Below are 17,460 nucleotides of genomic sequence, written 5' to 3'. Positions count from 1 at the left end.
CCCGGGCCCCGCCGGCTCCACCCCCGGCCCGCGCCTCGGGGCCGGCGCTCTCCCTCTTGCCCGCCCCAGCCCGCCCCCGCGCTGAATGTTCGCTTTCGCAGCCTTCGGCCAGCGGAACCTGTTTGCAGCTACCGGCAGCGGGGCGAAGGGCCTGGCCAGAAGGTTAGCCATGGAGGCGGCGGCGCGGAGGAGGCACCCAGGAGCCGCGGGCGGCCCCGGCGCGCAGCCGGGCGCCTCCTTCCTGCAGGCCAGGTGGGCACGCGCCGGCGGGCGGAGCGGAACCGCGGCCCCGCCACGTGATCCGGCGGGCGGGCGGGGTGTCCGGGCCGCGGACCCCGGGTGGGTCTTCCCCGCGCTACGCCTGCAGCTGTTCCCTCGCCCACTCGCCTGAGCCACGCCTCCGCGGCTTCCTGGGGGAGCCCCGGGACCCAGGGAGTTTCAGCCACGGCGATCAGCGGCCCCCATGGCCCGGTTGGCTCCGGGACGATGGCTCATCTGGGATCCAAGAAACTCGGAATGGGGGCGGTGGCGGCGAGCCCAGAGGACGTTGCTACTCACTAGGGCCCCCAAAGCGCCTGCAAGTCCCGGGCACCAACCCAAGTTCTCGGAGTCCTTCTAACCAGGACTAGAATTTGGATTCTGGTGTTAACGGGAGGCTCACTCCTTGCCCCGAGGAACCCAGAATGTTGGGAATGCTAATGGAAGAGAGAGCGAAGTGTGGAAACTCCCCTCCAGAGAAAGAACGAGGAAGGGCTTTACCGACACGGTTGCTGTTCCCTTCTCTCAGCAAGGGGAAGTTACTGGTTTATGTATTGATAGTTGAGGCCAGGCGCTTGGGGCGGAGGAAAAGGTACAGAAGCCACCTTTTAATCTTCCACTTCACTCTATGTTCATCCCGTTTTACAGGCCACAGACATTTATTGCATAGAGCAGGCATTCATTAAGCATCTCTGGTGTGCCCCAGCGCTGTGCGAGGGGTGGGTAAAGTGAAGCCCGGAGGGCCCCACAGTCCAGTAGGACCTAGGAGGAACAGACGCCTGGAGTTGAGAGATCGACTTGGAGGGCTTCCTGGAGGAAGGGGCGCTTAAGCTGCATGTCAAAGTACTCAGTAGGTGACAGGGGAATGATGGCTATTTCAGCTCCGGGAACGCTTGGGAAAGGCAAGCAGTGCAGTTGTGCTGGCGCTTGCTGTGTGTACAGTGGCAAGAGGAACATAGACTATGAAGAGCCTTTAATGGCAGCAGAACTGGGACCAGAGTGAGAGCGTAGAGTGCAAAATTTAAGGAGAAGCTCACTCTTGGGACACTAGTACTCAAAAATCGTCTATGGCCCGCCTGTGCCTCCTTAAGTGTTGAGTCCTACGTGTCTCACTGACGCTGGTTCCTGTCCTAAATGGCAGGTTAAGGGTGCAGCTTTTGTTCTGTAGGGCACAGGGGAGCCATGGAAGACTTTCGAGCACTAGTGTGCTCGGAGTCAGTATTAGGAAGTTTGTGGTATGATTTGGGATAAGGGAGGAAATCCGAGAGACTCGGCCGAGAGTGGCTCTTCCTCCTGCTGAAGCACATCTGTGTTCTGGATCCCCTACAAGCTGGGAGTCTTCGCCTTGAACTGCGGCAGAGTCCAGTTAGAACCGTCTGTGAGCATCGGATATGGTTGCCACTTTACTTGCGCAGCGTTTCCACATGCAGTGTCTCACTCAGGCTTTTCATATTTTGTTATGTGGAAACCGAGACCTAGAGAGGTTACGTCATTTGCTGGCAAGAAGCAGGGCTTAAACCTAGGGCTTCTGGTTTCTGTTCTTCTGGCTCCACTGGCAGCTAGGGGTGATGTCCCTCTCTACTCCTGCATGAGCTCCCCACCGACCAGGATGCTCCTGGGCATTGCATAAGGGGCTGGCTCTCTTCCAGGCTGTCTCTGCCCACCTCCCCCCTTATTGCCCCCTATTCTCAGTCTCATTGCTGTACAACAGTAGGCAGAATCACCCTGTCCAACTCCTAGGATGCTTGGATTTCCTCTGCTCCATCCACGCTTTGCTTACACACCTCTCGTGACAAAGTGCTCACTCCCTATTCCAGTTTTCACGTGCTCTGGTAACAGTTTTTTGTATTATAATCAAAGTAGTATGTGCCCATGATTAAATAAAATTGCACAGACAGGCTTAGGGTAAAAAGCAGTGGTTCTTTTTCCACCTCTCCCTAGTACCAGAGACAACCATCTTAGCTTCTTTTAGCTGTTTCTATCAGAATTAAATTCATATTTCTAAATAATAGTAACAAATACTACATACATGCCACTTTCTGTGGACCAGGCCCTACTCTTAAGTTTTTGCATTGAAAAAGGTTTTTGCATAATTTAATTCGACCACAACTTTTTTTTCCCCAACCACAACTCTTGAAGTAGGATTATACTATTATCCCCCATTTTACAGATGAGAACACTGAGGCCCAGGAGGTAATTTGCTCATGATTTGGTTAGTGATAGAGCTGGGATATGAACCCAGGCAGGCTTCAGAGTCCACATACAAAAGCTACGCTCAACTGCTATTTCTTGGTTTATCAATTTTTAGCCTCTGAAGCTAATGTTGACCTACTCATTATCCTGTTATGATTTGGTTTACTTATACCTCGTCCATCTTCACAAGATAGTTCTTTTTATGACCATTTTTAGTTTTGCTCTTTGTTACCTCTGTAGCCTTAGGAAATATGTAATACCATTATTTCTGTTTTGGCCAACTATAAAGCAGTATCTTTTTAAATAAAGTTTATTTATTTATTGAAGCATAGTTAATTTAAAATAAGGGCAGTATCTCTTGATTCCTTCTTGAAAGGATGCTGTTAGTCTCCTGCCCTCCTGCTTTAGCCCTTTTAGCTTTCTTTACTCTTTCCCTAGCTCCTGTCGTCTATAGTTTTACTTCCAAGTTGTCAAGGTTGACAGAATTTACGTGCTCTTTTTTAACCATAATTTCCTTCCATGTTTTGTTTGTGAATTGATTCTAAACTTTGAAAATCAGTATACAATGTTTTTATTTGTTAAGCCATGTAAATATTGTTCCCTACAGAGTCCAGTAAGTTTAAAAGTTACATTTGCTTTCTTATACTGCTTTTGTTTTTCCTGGAGTTTCGAATTGCCTTTCCTTTTTGCCTCTTTTTTTTTTTTGCTTTTGTTTTCTCATTTTTTGTTTAAAATTCTCACCATGTCAGGTATTTCACCATTGTGCATATAGAACCCAAATCAGTCCCTCTATAGTCCCCATTCATAGGTCCCTGCTTGACTCCGCGGTGGCTGGGACACCTTCCTTTTCTGCCAGGCAGTCCTGCAGATACTAGTGACTGCTTTGAATATTTCATTTGTATGTTACGCGCTGTATGGTATGTGCTTTCCAACTGTCGTGGTATCCGTTTTCCTAGATGGTAGGCTTGTAAAGCTGTGGAGGAGAGAAAAGGCCCTCTGTGTCTTGGGTTACCTGCCCTTGTGCTTCCATCATTCTCAGCAGGAGTTTCTGATGACTGGGGCCTAGAGCTGGCAGTCTGGGGGCTCCGTGTCTGAGGAGTCAGGTACTTGGGTTAGCATGAGGATGCTCATCCCCAGGACAGGGCTGGGGGAGAGGATGCCTTCCCTCTCTGTGATCTGCCTCCTGTGCTCAGAGTCCCAGCAGAAGAAAACAGGTGCTCACCAGTCTTGATTCCCAAGTTGGGTGTGAGCGTTGCACCTGCCCTTTTTCTTTCTGCTCAGCCAGGCTGGACTCCTGGCAGGAATCCCTGTTGACTGAGGTGCCTCCTGAGGTGGAGGAGGAAACAGTCATTGAGTCCTGACTACGTGTTTGGTATCCACAGCTTCCAGAGACTCACACTAAGTGCTTCCTGGGCTTGCAAAACACCTTTTATTTTCTCTACCGAACATCCTGCTCTGAAGGTTTCCAGAACAGACACTGAGGACCTTTTTTTTTAATGTTTATCTATTTATTTATTTGGCTGCACCAGGTCTTCATTGAGGCACACTGGATCTTCATCATGGCCTGTGGGCTCTTTAGTTGTGGCATATGGGATCTCATTCTCTGACCAGGGATCGAACCTGGGCCCCTGGCATTGGGAGCTCAGAGGCTTAGCCACTGGACCACCGGGGAAGTCCCAACAGTGAAGACTATTTCCTTCTTCCTCATCTAAGCTCTTCAGGCCTGGAGGTTGTCCCTGCCTGCTTTTCGAGGCTTTGCCTTGATGGTCATGATGGGGAAGGGCATAGTGGGACTTCTGTACCAGTCACTCATTTCGTACTCATTCAGACTGTCCTCACGGTTAGTCGTCTCTGAGTTTCTGCCCAGTCTGAAGGCCCAGCAGCCCCTCCTTCTCTTCCTTCCACTAGAAAGTCAGGCATCTCAGCTCCCTGCAGCGCCTTTCTCACTCCCACCTCCAGGCCTCTGATGCTGCACTCTTGCTGCTTTTCTGCCAACAGGAATCCACCCATCCATGTTTCCATGCTCCATTCCTTCCTGCAGGCTTTGCATGCTGCTCCAGGCCACACCCGTCCTTCTGTATCTTGATCTCCTGATATATTCTATAGCTGATAGTAATCAGCAGCAGAATAGCAAACAACTTAGAGCACAGGTCTCAAATCCATATAGACCCTGGTTTGAATTCTGTGCACTTCAGGACTCCTGGGTTGCGGAGTGACAGAAAGCCAATGTGAACAGCAGCACCCTTAGCAAAAGGGAATGTCTTGGTTCTTGTGGCCAAACTGTAGCCTTGGGGATGCCTGGAACTGGGAATGTGAACCTTCTCAGGCCTTTTTCTCCTCTTTTCGCCTGCTCTTCTCTGCAGGGCTGCTTCATTCTTATCTGACTGTCCCTTGAGGCTGGTACCTTGGCCACAGGCAACCCTGGGCCCTCGGGCTCTCATCTTTAGCACCACAGCACAGAAAGGAGGGTTCTGTTTTCAACTGTAGTTAGAAAAGTCCCACTGGGCCAACCTGGGTTTTTGGCCTTCCCTCTGTCTCAGGGAACATCATCTTTCACCAGAAGGAGAGGGGAATGGGAAATAGTCTGACAGAAAGAATAGTTGATGCAGCTTCTTATTAGGGCAGGTATCGGACACGACTGAGCAACTGAACTGAACTGAACCAAACCTTGGTTAAGCCTCAGTTTCCTCGTTTGTGAAATGGGAGGGTAACAGTCTCCTGGTATTGCTGTGGGGCTTCGGTGAGATGGTGCTGGGGACGCTCCTGGCATGGCACACAGTAAGTGGGCACTGAGCAGAGAGGGTGGACAGGAAGACTTGGCTGACCTGGAAAACCCACTCCACCCATCCATTCCGCCACCAGAGGATAATGAGATCCCCGACAGCTTGCCTTCCTGGCTCTGAGTTGCTCTAGCAACCCAGTGCGGACCATTCTTGGAATTGGCTGAAAAGGTTCCCAGAAAATTACCGAAGCAATGGCAGTGCTGACAGAGGGAAACCTTCATGGCGCCTCTAAGCTAATGTTTGATTAGCCTCTGAAATGAACGGGCAGGTGCCTGCTAAGTCACTTCAGTCATGTCTGACTCTCTGCAACCTCATGGACTGTATAGTCCACCAGGCTCCACTGTCCATGGGATTCTCCAGAATACTGGAGTGGGCTGCCATTTCCTTCTCCAGGGGATCTTCCTGACCCAGGGATTGAACCAGGTCTCCTGAGTGTCCTGCATTTGCAGGGGTTTCTTTACCACCAGTGCTCCCTGGGAAGCCCTTGGTAGTACTATAAGTAACTGGTAACTGGGATTGTTTTATATCAGCCAGTAGTCACTGAGCATAAATCAGGTACTGAGCTGAAAACTCTGGAGAATACAGGCACTTGTCACACAGCTTCTGGTCTGGGCACTAACGGGGCAGTATAACTCATACCTGAGTCATCTTAGGAGGAGGGGACTGCTTGTCAGTGGAGGTATGCAAGTAGTGGCAGGGACGCTATAAAGAGGATTTGTACTCTGATGGGGAAATTGGTGAGTTGCAGGAACCTTAAAATCACCCTTCTTCTTGAGGGTCTCAGTAAAAGCAAAACTCAGCTCTGTGATGTCATGGCCTGGGTGGGCGTTAGAGGTGAAGTACTCTCTGTAGTGGGTTTTGGGGAAAGCTTCATCAGGGAGGCCTTCTTGGAGAAGGTGGCATGTTTCCTGCCCTTGAACTTCAGCTCACCTGTGAAGAGCAGATGGCTGACTGCTTTGCAGAAGGGATGGGCATCCATAGATGGTGCTCTGCTTCTTGCCACGTCCCCCACATCACCTTATTCCTGCTGGCTTCCTCCTTATTCCTGCTGGGTTCCTCCTTAGGTTTTACTGTGCATTGGTGACAGGAAGGACACCAGCAGCCCCATTCCTACTTCCTTGTGGTTCAGAAACCAAGGGAAAGGGAGGCCCCCTGTTCATCTCAGTCTACCATCTATAGATCACATCTCACTAAGGGGCTCCCATTGGTCCATCTCAGGTCACACGCCCATCCCGTAAACAAATCACTGTGAATACAATGATGTTGTTTAGTCACTAAGTTGCAACTCTTTTATCATCCCATGGACTGGAGTGTACCAGTCTCCTCTGTGGGATTTCCCAGGCAAGAACACTGGAGTGGGTTGCCATGTCCTTCTGCAGGGGATCTTCCTCACCCAGGGATCAAATTCACATCTCGTCTCCTGTATTGGCAGGCAGATTCTTTACCACTGAGCCACCAGGGAGACCTGTGACTATAAGACTAGAGGTTAACAACAGAAGCTCTGAAATGTAAGCATTTGAGGCAGCCCACTCCTGTATTCTTGCCTGGAGAATCCTCATGGACAGAGCAGCCTGGCGGGCTACAGTCCATGGGGTCACACAGAGTCAGACACAACTGAGTGACTAAGCACAGCACAACAGCACTTAACGTCTTGGGCTCAGTGTTTTCACTTGTAAAATGAGGTTAATAGTGTAACCTCAGAGGGTTTCTGTGAGGATTAAGAGAGTTAAATGAGATGGTACATGTAAACAAAGCCGGAGGAGTGCCTGGAATGTAGAAAGTGTTCAGTAAAGCCTGCTGCTAAGTCGCTTCAGTCGTGTCTGACTCTGTGCGACCCCATAGACGGCAGCCCACCAGGCCCCGCCGTCCCTGGGATTCTCCAGGCAAGAACACTGGAGTGGGTTGCCATTTCCTCCTCCATTTCCTCCTGCCAGTGCATGAAAGTGAAAAGTGAAAGGGAAGTCGCTCAGTCGTGTCCGACTCTTAGTGACCCCATGGACTGCAGCCTACCAGGCTCCTCCATCCATGGGATTTTCCAGGCAAGAGTACGAGCCATCATCATCCATCGCCGTGTTTCATGCCTTTCAGCCACATTTGCAACCTCTGCCCCATCCTATCTCCCCGTCAGTCTATAGGTGAGAGAGCCCAACGTGATTGTATCTGTTGAGTATTTTCCTTCTTGAATCCTAGAGAAGCAACTGTCAGGGCAGACAGAGTCCATCTCTGGATCCCTTCCCCCAGGCCCCAGTACTTTGAGCAAAGCCTTTTCCTAGAACTTAATCATGTGTGTTTCCTCCTGCCCACAAATTCCTGTGGCTTGTCCTGGTGGGGAGTCTTCCCATGGAGTAGAGAAGGGCTGACTGCTTTCGTTTACTTCTTTCCCAGGCACAGCTCCGTCAAGGCTGACGAGGCTGCTGGCACGGCCCCCTTCCACCTTGACCTCTGGTTCTACTTCACGCTGCAGAACTGGGTTCTGGACTTTGGCCGCCCCATAGCCATGGTGAGCGTGAAGCTGCGGATGGAACCCCCGACCGGCAGTGTGGAGACAGTGTGATCTGAATGATCAGAGTGACCTCAGACAAGTCCTTGCCCGGACTGGTACACTGTGAGAATGCGGTCCCTTACTTCTATGGCTGTGACCAGTGTGGCAGCTGCCAGGGAGTGGGGGATCTCAACAGTCATACTGTGCCCCCCACCGCTTGCCCCAATATCTCACATTCAGGTTTAACCAAAGCACCGATTCAGACAGTGGACTATGGGAAAGGATCCCGCCAGCCTTCCCCGCAGCCTTGGGATAGAATTGTGTTTTCTGGAGGTGAAGAGTATGGGCTGAGTGTGCATGTCATATATGACTTGAGCCTTGGGTAATTTTTAGTGTCGTCTGGTGAAACCGTCCCCTTCTCTCCAAGGCTACTCCATGCCTCAGTGTACAGTGGTGGCCTCTATGGAGATTAACACCGGAAGAGCACTGAAGCCCCTCACTTGACGAGCAGCTAGACAGCTAGATGGATAGACAGATAGGTAACAGAAGGCGGAAAAAAATTGAGTGCGGTACCACCATGGACTGAGGTGTTAATTTTTGCATGTGGATGCTAAAAACAATGACATCCAGCACCGAAGCTGACACCTCGTACATGCTAGTGATACTGCAAAGTAGCAGAGTCCTCTGGGGAAGCAGTTGGTCAAGGTGACAACTGGTACTTAGATAGTGCCTAGCAAGATATATTCTTGTACTAAATGGATAATAATTACAGTAAGCTAGAAATAGCAGTTAAGATTTTTATGTGTTTAAACTTCTTTAGTTCTCCCATCAATGCTATTGTTAATCTGTTTTATAGATGAGAAGACTTTTGACAGAGAGGGTAAATAACTGGCTCGGGGTCACCCAATCAGCAAGTGGAGGAGCCAGCATCTGCCACCCCTACCCCCACCCGGGCACTCTGGCCCCGGAGCCCACCCCCCACTTCCATCATGATTATATCCAGAACCCTAATATGTTCATCCCGCCGGCTCAGTACGACCCTTTCCTAGAATCAGCCCTGAGGATGTAATCACTGAGACAACAGCCTCTGTGCCAAAGGTGTTCACTGCAGTGTTGCTTACAATAGGCAAAACCTGGAAGGGATTGAGTGTCCAGCAGTAGGGACTGGGTAAATCAGCTTTGCTCTGTGCAGGATAGAGGATGCTGCCTGGGCAGTGAACAGGAATCGTGGGTACTGTAGAGCATCCTGGAATGTTTAAGGAGAAAACAGATGCCTGGGTGGTGTGCATATGAACTGCCTGCCAGTCAGTAACGGCCCTAATGATCTTATATACATGGGATCCAAGACTTCAAGGGGATGAAGGAAAGCTTCTGGCAGTGGTTTCAGGGAGGAGGTATGGTGGATGTTGAGTCTCCTCTCTGCAGCCTTTTGGTAAGGTTTACAAGTTGTTTTTTAAATGGAGGTGAAAGAAAAGGGACTGACCCAGGAGTCAGGGCACCCAGTCAGGTTTGTAGGTGATTTGGGGCAAGTCAATGTCATCTGGGCTTTGGTTCTCTCATCTGTAAGAAGACTGGTTGGACCAGCTGACCTGAGCCCCCTTGCAGCACGAAGGTTCCACTTACCAGGGGACAAAGGAGCTGCCCATCAAACTGGTGCTCCAGGGAGAGGGGCAATGAGGCCAGGGTGGCTCGTGGCTCTCCTCACTCACTAGGACTCAGCCTCATGTGGCCTAGTAGGGCTCCCCAGTGGGGAAATTACCTCCCGATACTGTTCAGAGTCGGGGTGGCCACTGTAACCCTAAGTGGGCTCAGTAGGAGCATACATCTGAAAAGGTCCAGTGCATACATGAGCTTTTCAGATGTATACATGGTAGTCTCAAATTTTTAATAACTACAAAATAAAACCATTTACAAGTTATAAAAGTAGTATGTCATGGTTATATAACAAGTGAGCCCATACCCAGTAATATAAAGAAGTATGAGACTCTCCCTTTGCAGTCCCACCTCTGACTGTTTGGGGTGCATCCTTCCACTTCTTTCTCTGTAACACATATGTGCACATCCTTTTTTTTTTCCCCTCTAACCAAAATAAGATTTTACTTTATACCTTAGTATACAACTGGTTTGTTTTACTTTAGACTGTTTCATGGCTAGCTCTCCATGTCAGCACATATGAGGTGTCATCTCTGTTCGTGGTTGCTTAGCCTTCTGTAATAAAGATGTGCTGTAGTGTATTTAAGTAGTCCTGTTTGGTTGAAGAGTTGGCCTATTTCTGATTCTTTGCTATCACCGACTGTGATATATCAGCCAGCTATATATCTTGCTGTAGATAAAGCTATAGAGATGCCCACACAGCAAATAAGAAAGAGATTGAGATTCCTGTCTCCTGGGAGATTTATTTCTGCAGGTTGGTTTTATCCAGCACAGCATTTTTTAATTAAAAGAGATAAGCATTTAAAGTTTTGATTGAAATTTATGATCATTACAGGTGTTCCCCATCAGTAGATTCTAGAAGTACAGTTTGGCAGGGCGGGGATTGGAAGTGTTGTGATCTTGTATAGGTGTTGCCCCACTAACCCCCACAAGGCTGGGACTCACGGGGTAGACCAGTAGGAGGAACAAGGGAATTCCAGACAGAGGAATGGCCCTGGCCTGTCTCAGGGAAGGTAGGCAAGGAAGAACTGAAGCTACTTTTAGAACTCACTTATTTTCTCCTTTGTTTCAGAAGGTATAGTTCTGACCTGGTTTGGAAGTGGTCCATCTGCTCAGTGGACAGAGCGTTTTTCACACCTGGGTGGTCAGGATTTCTTGTCATCATTCTAATGAGCCAGATCACTAAGGGTCCGTGTAGACCATCTGGGCCACATTTAGTGTTGCAGATGGGGAAACTGAGACACGAATAAGGGAAGAACTTGCCCCGGGGTCACCCAGAAAGTTTTTGGCATGCTTGAGTCCCAAAGGATCTTCCAACCCCCAGGCTGGTGGGTACCCGGGGACCTTTATTTGGTATCCACAGGCTCCCAGGCTGGTGGGTACCTGGGGACCTTTATTTGGTATCCACAGGAAGAGGGACACAGGATCACACTCTGGGGTTGCACCTGCTTTGTGACTGGGGACACGTCTACCTTCTCTGGGACTCAGTCTGTCTGGAAACACCTTCACCCCAGTGCTCCCAGGAGGACTCCAGGAGATCATAGAAAGAGTGTAGTGTGTGCAGAGGTGGTTCTGAGGGCTGCGTGGGTCAGGCCTTGTAAACTGCATTCTCCACTTGCTCCCCAGCTGGTGTTCCCTCTGGAGTGGTTTCCGCTCAACAAGCCCAGCGTGGGGGACTACTTCCACATGGCCTACAACATCATCACGCCCTTCCTCCTGCTCCAGGTACTATCCCAGGCCCCCTCCTCTCCCTCCCTGCCCTTGTTCCTTTCTCTGCCCTGCCGCCTAGCCCTGGGAGTGGCCTGAATCAGGCTGTTCCGCTGCCTGACTCTGGGGGCCGAAGGCTATGACGGGCCTGAGGGCCCCAGGGGAGGCAGGGCTGCCTCTGCCTGGGAGGGATGGAGCAGGCTTCCCCAGGGAGGGGATTTGGGCCTCCACCTGGTGTGCCTGGGGGTAAACTGGGAGAGACCTTCAGGCGGGAGTATCTGAAAACAAGGCCGGGCTTGAGGAGCCATGTTTGGGGAGGCTGAGGCGGAAGGAGTGGCTGGGTTGCTCAGGGAGAGGTCAGGGACCAGTTGGGCAGGCAGGTGGGGGCTGGAGGCAGGAAGGGCAGCAATGAAGGGTCAACTCTGTCCTCCGGACCAAGAGCCCTGACTTTGAGACACCACTGGGAACACAGAGATGTCTCCTAGAGAGCTCTCTGCTCTGCTCGCTTTGCATTTTGCCAAGTAAAGGCTCTTAAAACTACTGCCATTTACTATCCCTGTCCTTTTGTTTTTAGAGAGACATTTCCGAACTTCTCTGGTGGCTCAGATGGTAAAGTGTCTGCCTACAATGTGGGATACCCGGGTTCAATCCCTGGGTCAGGAAGATCTCCTGGAGAAGGAAATGGCAACCCACTCCAGTATTCTTGCCTGGAAAATCCCATGGATGGAAGAGCCTGGTAGGCTAGAGTCCATGGGGTCGTAAAGAGTCAGACACGACTGAGTGACTTCGTTTTCTTTCTTTCAAAGTAGGGAAGGTGTAATCTCTGAATTCGAAGGGGTCTTTAGTTAAATAACTTAGTTTCAGAAACACCTGCCCCACATTTTTGTTTGCATGGCTCAGTTGCTCAGAAATGGGAGCAGCCCAGCCTCAACAGTCCAGCCCAGTCAGCCGGAAGCAGAACTAGGGGTGGTGGGAGGTCAGGGCCTGGCTTGCCTCTGTGGAAGGCCTGGCTGTCATCTCCAGCACAGTATATGAGTGTGTTTGACCTTGGGCAATGAGCTGGCCCCGCGGAGTGTGTTTCCTCTTGGGCCAAAGAGGGTGCTCTTCCCCAGCACCTACTGGGTTCACAGGGATCATGTGAAATGATGGAGGTTAGACTGACTCCCCTAAAGGGAACCCGTGTGAGAGGGGCTTTCCAGCTGGTGGCATCCATCCCACTCTGGGTGTGAGGGGGGCAAGCAGAGGGTGTCTCCTGTGGTGATGGCGTCGGGGGACATGCTGTGGGGCCTCCCTCTGACCTCAGCTCATCGAGCGGTGCCCCCGCACCTTGCCACGCTCCCTGATCTACGTTAGCATCATCACCTTCATCATGGGGGCCAGCATCCACCTGGTGGGTGACTCAGTGAACCACCGCCTGATCTTCAGCGGCTACCAGAACCATCTGTCGGTCCGTGAGAACCCCATCATCAAGAATCTCAAACCAGAGACGCTGGTGAGCCCCCACCGCCACTGTATGGTCTGTCCTAGAGGCCAAAAACATTGCCGACCCGTCACGGGTGCCCTGGATACAGCAGGTCGCCCCCCTACACCCCCCACCCCCAAGCTAGGATGCCCCCACCCAGATCGCCTCCTCCCCATAGGGAGGGACTGGGGGCAGTTGACGGAGGCATGGGCAGTCAGGGGGAGGGTGGCCTGGGGGCCCGACACCCTTCCTGAAGCTCCACCCTCTCTGCCCCCCGCCTGGCGTCTGCTGCCCCCCAGATCGACTCCTTTGAGCTGCTCTACTACTACGATGAGTACCTGGGCCACTCCATGTGGTGAGTGATGGGGCCCATGGCCCCGGCCAGCTCTGCCGCTGGCCGTGGTGACGCTGAACAAGGGGCCCCGGGGTCTCCACCTGTCCAGCCCGGCCGCTGGAATGGCGTGCTCTTCCCCAGAGGGGGGCGTTGTCGCTCCTCTGGCTCCCGCCTCGCCGCCTTCTGTGCCCACCGGCCCGCAGTGTCCGCGGCGGCCACTAGAGGGCAGCGAGCGCCTGTCCTCCCTGGGCCGAGGCTGCAGCGCTGGTAAACAACTCCCCCCACCCTGGGGATGAGGATGGGGACCCAGAGGCAGGGAGGGAGCTGAGGAGGGCCGGCTGAGCCAGGCTGGGGGCGAGGTGGGAGTAGGGGTGCTCTTAGTGCCACCTCCTCCTCCGAACTCCCCTGGGAGCTCCTTCCTCCCACCCGGAAAGCTCAAGTGTGGGCTCAGCCACAGGAGATGCGGCCCGAGCTGGGGGCAGTCGTCAGTTCCAGACCCCACTTTATCCCAGGATGAGCTGGGGCCGGTGGGAGGGGCTTTGCCCATGGGCTGACAGCTGGTGCCAGAGCCAACCCTGGACGTGGGTGGCCCCACTCGTGTCACACGGGCCCGACATTGTATTTCTGGGTTCTCTTTTGGGGCCTAGAAGGTCAGGGTGTCCTTGCACAGACAGGCCTCTTGCCACTTCTCCCAGGCCTGTGCTAGGAGACCCTTCCCATGGAAGGCTGGGGAAGGGAGGAGGAGAGATGAACAGGGGCCTGGAGAAATGAAAGGGTGTGGGGGCCACGTGAGGGGAAGGTGGGGAAGGAGATGAGGGGGTGGGAACAGAAAGGGGGTGTTGTGCAAGCTGGCACAGGCGTGTGGGGAGCAGCGTGTGTGTGTGGAGAGGAGAGAGGGCGGTACTTGGGTGAGCTGTGCGTGGAAGGGGGTGAGGCTGGGGGCTGAGTGTGAGTGAAGGAGCTTCACAGAGTTCCTGGGAGGCCCCCAGCAGGTGCTGTTCCTCCCCCCACCCCCTTTTTCCCCCCAGACTGGGACCTCAGGCCTCTCCCTCCTCAACCCTGCTGGGTGTACCCTTTTCCAGGGTAGTGAGGGGCTGGGGCTGCTGGTCTTGCGGTGAGTGCGTGGGGCAGAGAGAGTGAGAGAGACATGCGCACACACAGGGAGTGAGTGAGGTGGCTGGGACCGTGTGGGAGGAGGCTGCCCCCACCCCCGCCCATGGCTCTGATCTGCAGGCCTCATCTTCCTTCCTAGACCCCCTGCCCGGGAGAGGCTGAGAGTGCCCTCACCCAAACAAGTGAGACCGCACAGCTGGTGCAGGCAGCCAGTCCTAGGACTGTGGGGCGGGTGGGCCGGGCGGCCGAGCAGCTGAGCACCGGCTTCCCTGTTGCAGGTACATCCCCTTCTTCCTCATCCTCTTCATGTACTTCAGCGGCTGCTTTACTCCCACCAAAGCTGAGAGCTCAATGCCAGGGGCAGCTCTGCTCCTGGTGGTGCCCAGCGGCCTGTACTACTGGTGAGTGGACGGCAGACCTGGGGTGGCAGGGAGGGGGCCCCTTAGTGATCCAGTCAGTGAAAATGTGCTTCCGACCACAGAGCTGCCGTGTGAGCCCCGTGAGACTCCCTGTTGGGGTCCCTGCTCTCTCCTCTTCAGTGGGGACTGGGACAGCGCCTTTAAGGCGGGCCTGAGCATGGCCTCTCTACACTCAGAGTGTAACCTCAGGGCCTGTAGAATCCATGTCGAGGCATAATTTCTGTGTGTGCTTAGTCACTCAGTCGTTCCAACTCTTTGTGAGCCCGTGGACTGCAGCCCACCAGGCTGCTCTTTCCATAGGATTCTCCCAGGCAGGAATACTGGGGTGTGTTGCCATGTCCTTCTCCAGGGGATTTTCCCAACCTGGGGATTGAACCTGCATCTCCTGTGTCTTCTGCGTTGCAGGCGGATTCTTTACCCGCTGAGCCATCGGGGAAGCCCCAGGGAGGGCTGTAGAGCAGAAGCCTGTAGAGCCTGGCAGGGTGGGAGGGGCGGGGGGCTGAATTTCCCCCTCTGTGAAATGAGGATGATACCAGGCTGTCTCCCTTTTGGGACATGCTGAGAACCCAGAGAGAGAGGGGCTTGTAAACCATGAAGCATCATGGAGACGACAAGGATACTTACGGGGGACTTCCATGGCCTCAGGGCTTCCCACCTGGTTTCCTCTTCCCATTCCAGAGGACCAGGCCTCAGCCAGGCTCTTCCCTCTCCTCTGTCACTTCTGCTCTGGAGACAGGCTCCCCGGGGATTGTGGGTGTCTTAGAAAGGGTGGGTGTCCTAGCCCTTCTCTGGGGGGAAGCCTCCAGCCAAATGAAAAAGGCCTCCTATCCTGGGGCCAGCTCCCCCACCTCCAGGGGCTGCCCCTGGCCAGCAGTGGGGGTCCATGAGGGTGAATCCATATGCCCACTGAGGACAGGATTAGAAGGAATGGGTGACGACCACAGCTGGAGAGAAAGAGGAGAGAAGTGAGAAGCTCGGCCCATTCTTACCCATGGTGTGTCAGTTCAGTGACAGCTACAGGGGGCCATTCATCCTTTCCAAGTACACAGTTCTCATCAGTAACCTCGAGAGCTAGGGCCATTTATGCCCCCTTTATGAGTAAGAAAACAAAGGCTCCGAGATGTCATGTAAATTCCCCAAGGTGACCCAGCCACTCAGTTGCAGAGCTATGCAGTTGCTTGAGTGGGATGGGTCAGCATAGAGGCAGGGGAGTGGATAAGATAACCTCTGTGAAGCCCTCCAGCAAGCGTTACTGCCTTCCTGGCCATGTGCTAGGTACTGCCATGAGAGCTGGAGGGAACCCTGGGGAATGAGACTGTGTCCCAGCCTTCAAGGAGACAGTCATGACAACCCCATAAACTGAAACTGTGTCCGCAAACTCAGATGCCTTTAGGAACTAAGCTGGTGATAGAAATGCATCAAGTGGGCATCAAGTGAGGCAGAAGGGAGTGGTGGGGGCTGTGGCAAGCTGCAGGACCATGCTGTCTCTGAGCAGCTGCTTTCTCCTCGTCAGTTATAGTCATGTGGGAATACAAACCTAACGTTAGCAGGGAAATCAGAACTCCATGTGGGCAGGTAATCTGTTATTTAAATATTGGCAACAAACTCGACCTTTTGAAAAATAGTAATTCTAGAAGCCAAATCCAAATGCTGTGTACTGGCCGTGGCTCACAGTGGAGCCCCTCACTCGACGCACTGTTCTGACCGGCTGGGAGGGCAGCCTGGTGCTTGGGTAGAGGGCACACTGGGCAGGAGGGGCTGTCATGGCGCCCCCCACCCCTCACTGCCCACCTGCCTCCTCAGGTACCTGGTCACCGAGGGCCAAATCTTCATCCTCTTCATCTTCACCTCCTTCGCCATGCTGGCCCTCGTCCTGCACCAGAAGCGGAAGCGCCTCTTCCTCGACAGCAATGGCCTCTTCCTCTTCTACTCCTTCGCCCTCACCCTCCTGCTTGTGGCGCTCTGGGTCGCCTGGCTGTGGAATGACCCCGTCCTCAGGAAGAAGTACCCGGGCGTCATCTATGTCCCCGAGCCCTGGGCCTTCTACACCCTCCATGTCAGCAGCCAACACTGAGTCCTGGGCACAGGCCCCTGGTGCTCTGTGGGTGGGAGATGGATGGTTGAGAGTGAGTGTCGGGAGTGTGTGCGTGTGTGCACCCACAGGAGATGGACGGCCGAAGGTGAGTGTGTGGAGCATGTGCATGTGTGTGCACCCACTGGGGATGGACGGCCGAAGGTGTATGAGTGTGCAGTGTGTGCACCCACTGCAGATGGACGGCTGAAGGTGTCTGAGTGTGCGGAGTGTGTGCCTGTGTCCACCCACTGGGGATGGACAGCCGAAGGTGTCTGAGTGTGCGGAGTGTGTGCATGTGTGCACCCACTGGAGATGGATGGCCGAAGGTGTCTAAGTGTGCAGTGTGTGCACCCACTGGGGATGGACGGCCGAAGGTGTCTGAGTGTGTGGAGTGTGTGTGTGTGCACCCACATGTGTGTAGCCCACAGCTGAGAGCGTGGGTGAGAGTATGCCTGGTGCCTGTGGATACGGGGGGGGGTGTGTGTGTGTGTGTGTGTATGTGTATGTATGTATGTGTATAGGGGTGTGTGTGTGTGTGCGCACGCACACGCCCGGAGAGCATCACTGTGAGACTGAATTGTTTTGGTTAAGTTTCCATTTGGTTTAGCTCTTTTTCGTGATGGGATATAGTCTGAGGCAGTGTGTCCAGACCAGGAGCTGGGCCCGGCCTCCCATGCACACTGGAGTCGGGCCTTCTCACTCACTGCTCAGGGCTGTCTCTTCCTCCTGGGTGTGTCCTGGTAGCCGTAGGGGAGAGGCCTGGGTGGGCAGAGGTCGGGAGGGAACTTAGCCTGTCACCTACCACCTGGCTTACTCCTCAGACCACCTGACCCTGAGGCCAGGTCGCAGGGGTTCCGTGAACTTGCTGTGTGCTCATTTGCAGTGCACCCCCTTCCCTGGGCCACGTTTGCAGCAGACGGGCTGACGGGTCCCAAGTTGGCTGAGGGCTGGTTGCCGTCTCCTCTCAGGGCAGCCTTGGGAG

At 53.3% G+C, this 17,460-nt stretch overlaps 1 protein-coding gene across 1 annotated transcript; it reads left to right on the top strand.

Annotated features, from left to right (window-relative positions):
* The first annotated feature begins 26 nt into the window (after window positions 1-26).
* On the top strand, window positions 27-17,055 carry CLN6 (CLN6 transmembrane ER protein). The gene is made up of 7 exons (XM_055536819.1): window positions 27-252; window positions 7,620-7,734; window positions 10,996-11,094; window positions 12,380-12,568; window positions 12,838-12,893; window positions 14,264-14,386; window positions 16,208-17,055. Exons 1-7 carry the CDS (start codon window positions 86-88, stop codon window positions 16,476-16,478), a joined length of 1,020 nt encoding a protein of 339 aa, XP_055392794.1. The 5' UTR covers window positions 27-85; the 3' UTR covers window positions 16,479-17,055.
* Window positions 17,056-17,460: the final 405 nt, after the last annotated feature.

The sequence above is a fragment of the Bubalus kerabau genome, chromosome 10 (assembly GCF_029407905.1).
Source record: "Bubalus kerabau isolate K-KA32 ecotype Philippines breed swamp buffalo chromosome 10, PCC_UOA_SB_1v2, whole genome shotgun sequence".
Lineage (NCBI taxonomy): Eukaryota > Metazoa > Chordata > Mammalia > Artiodactyla > Bovidae > Bubalus > Bubalus kerabau.
This window is presented reverse-complemented; position numbering and strand designations above follow the sequence as displayed.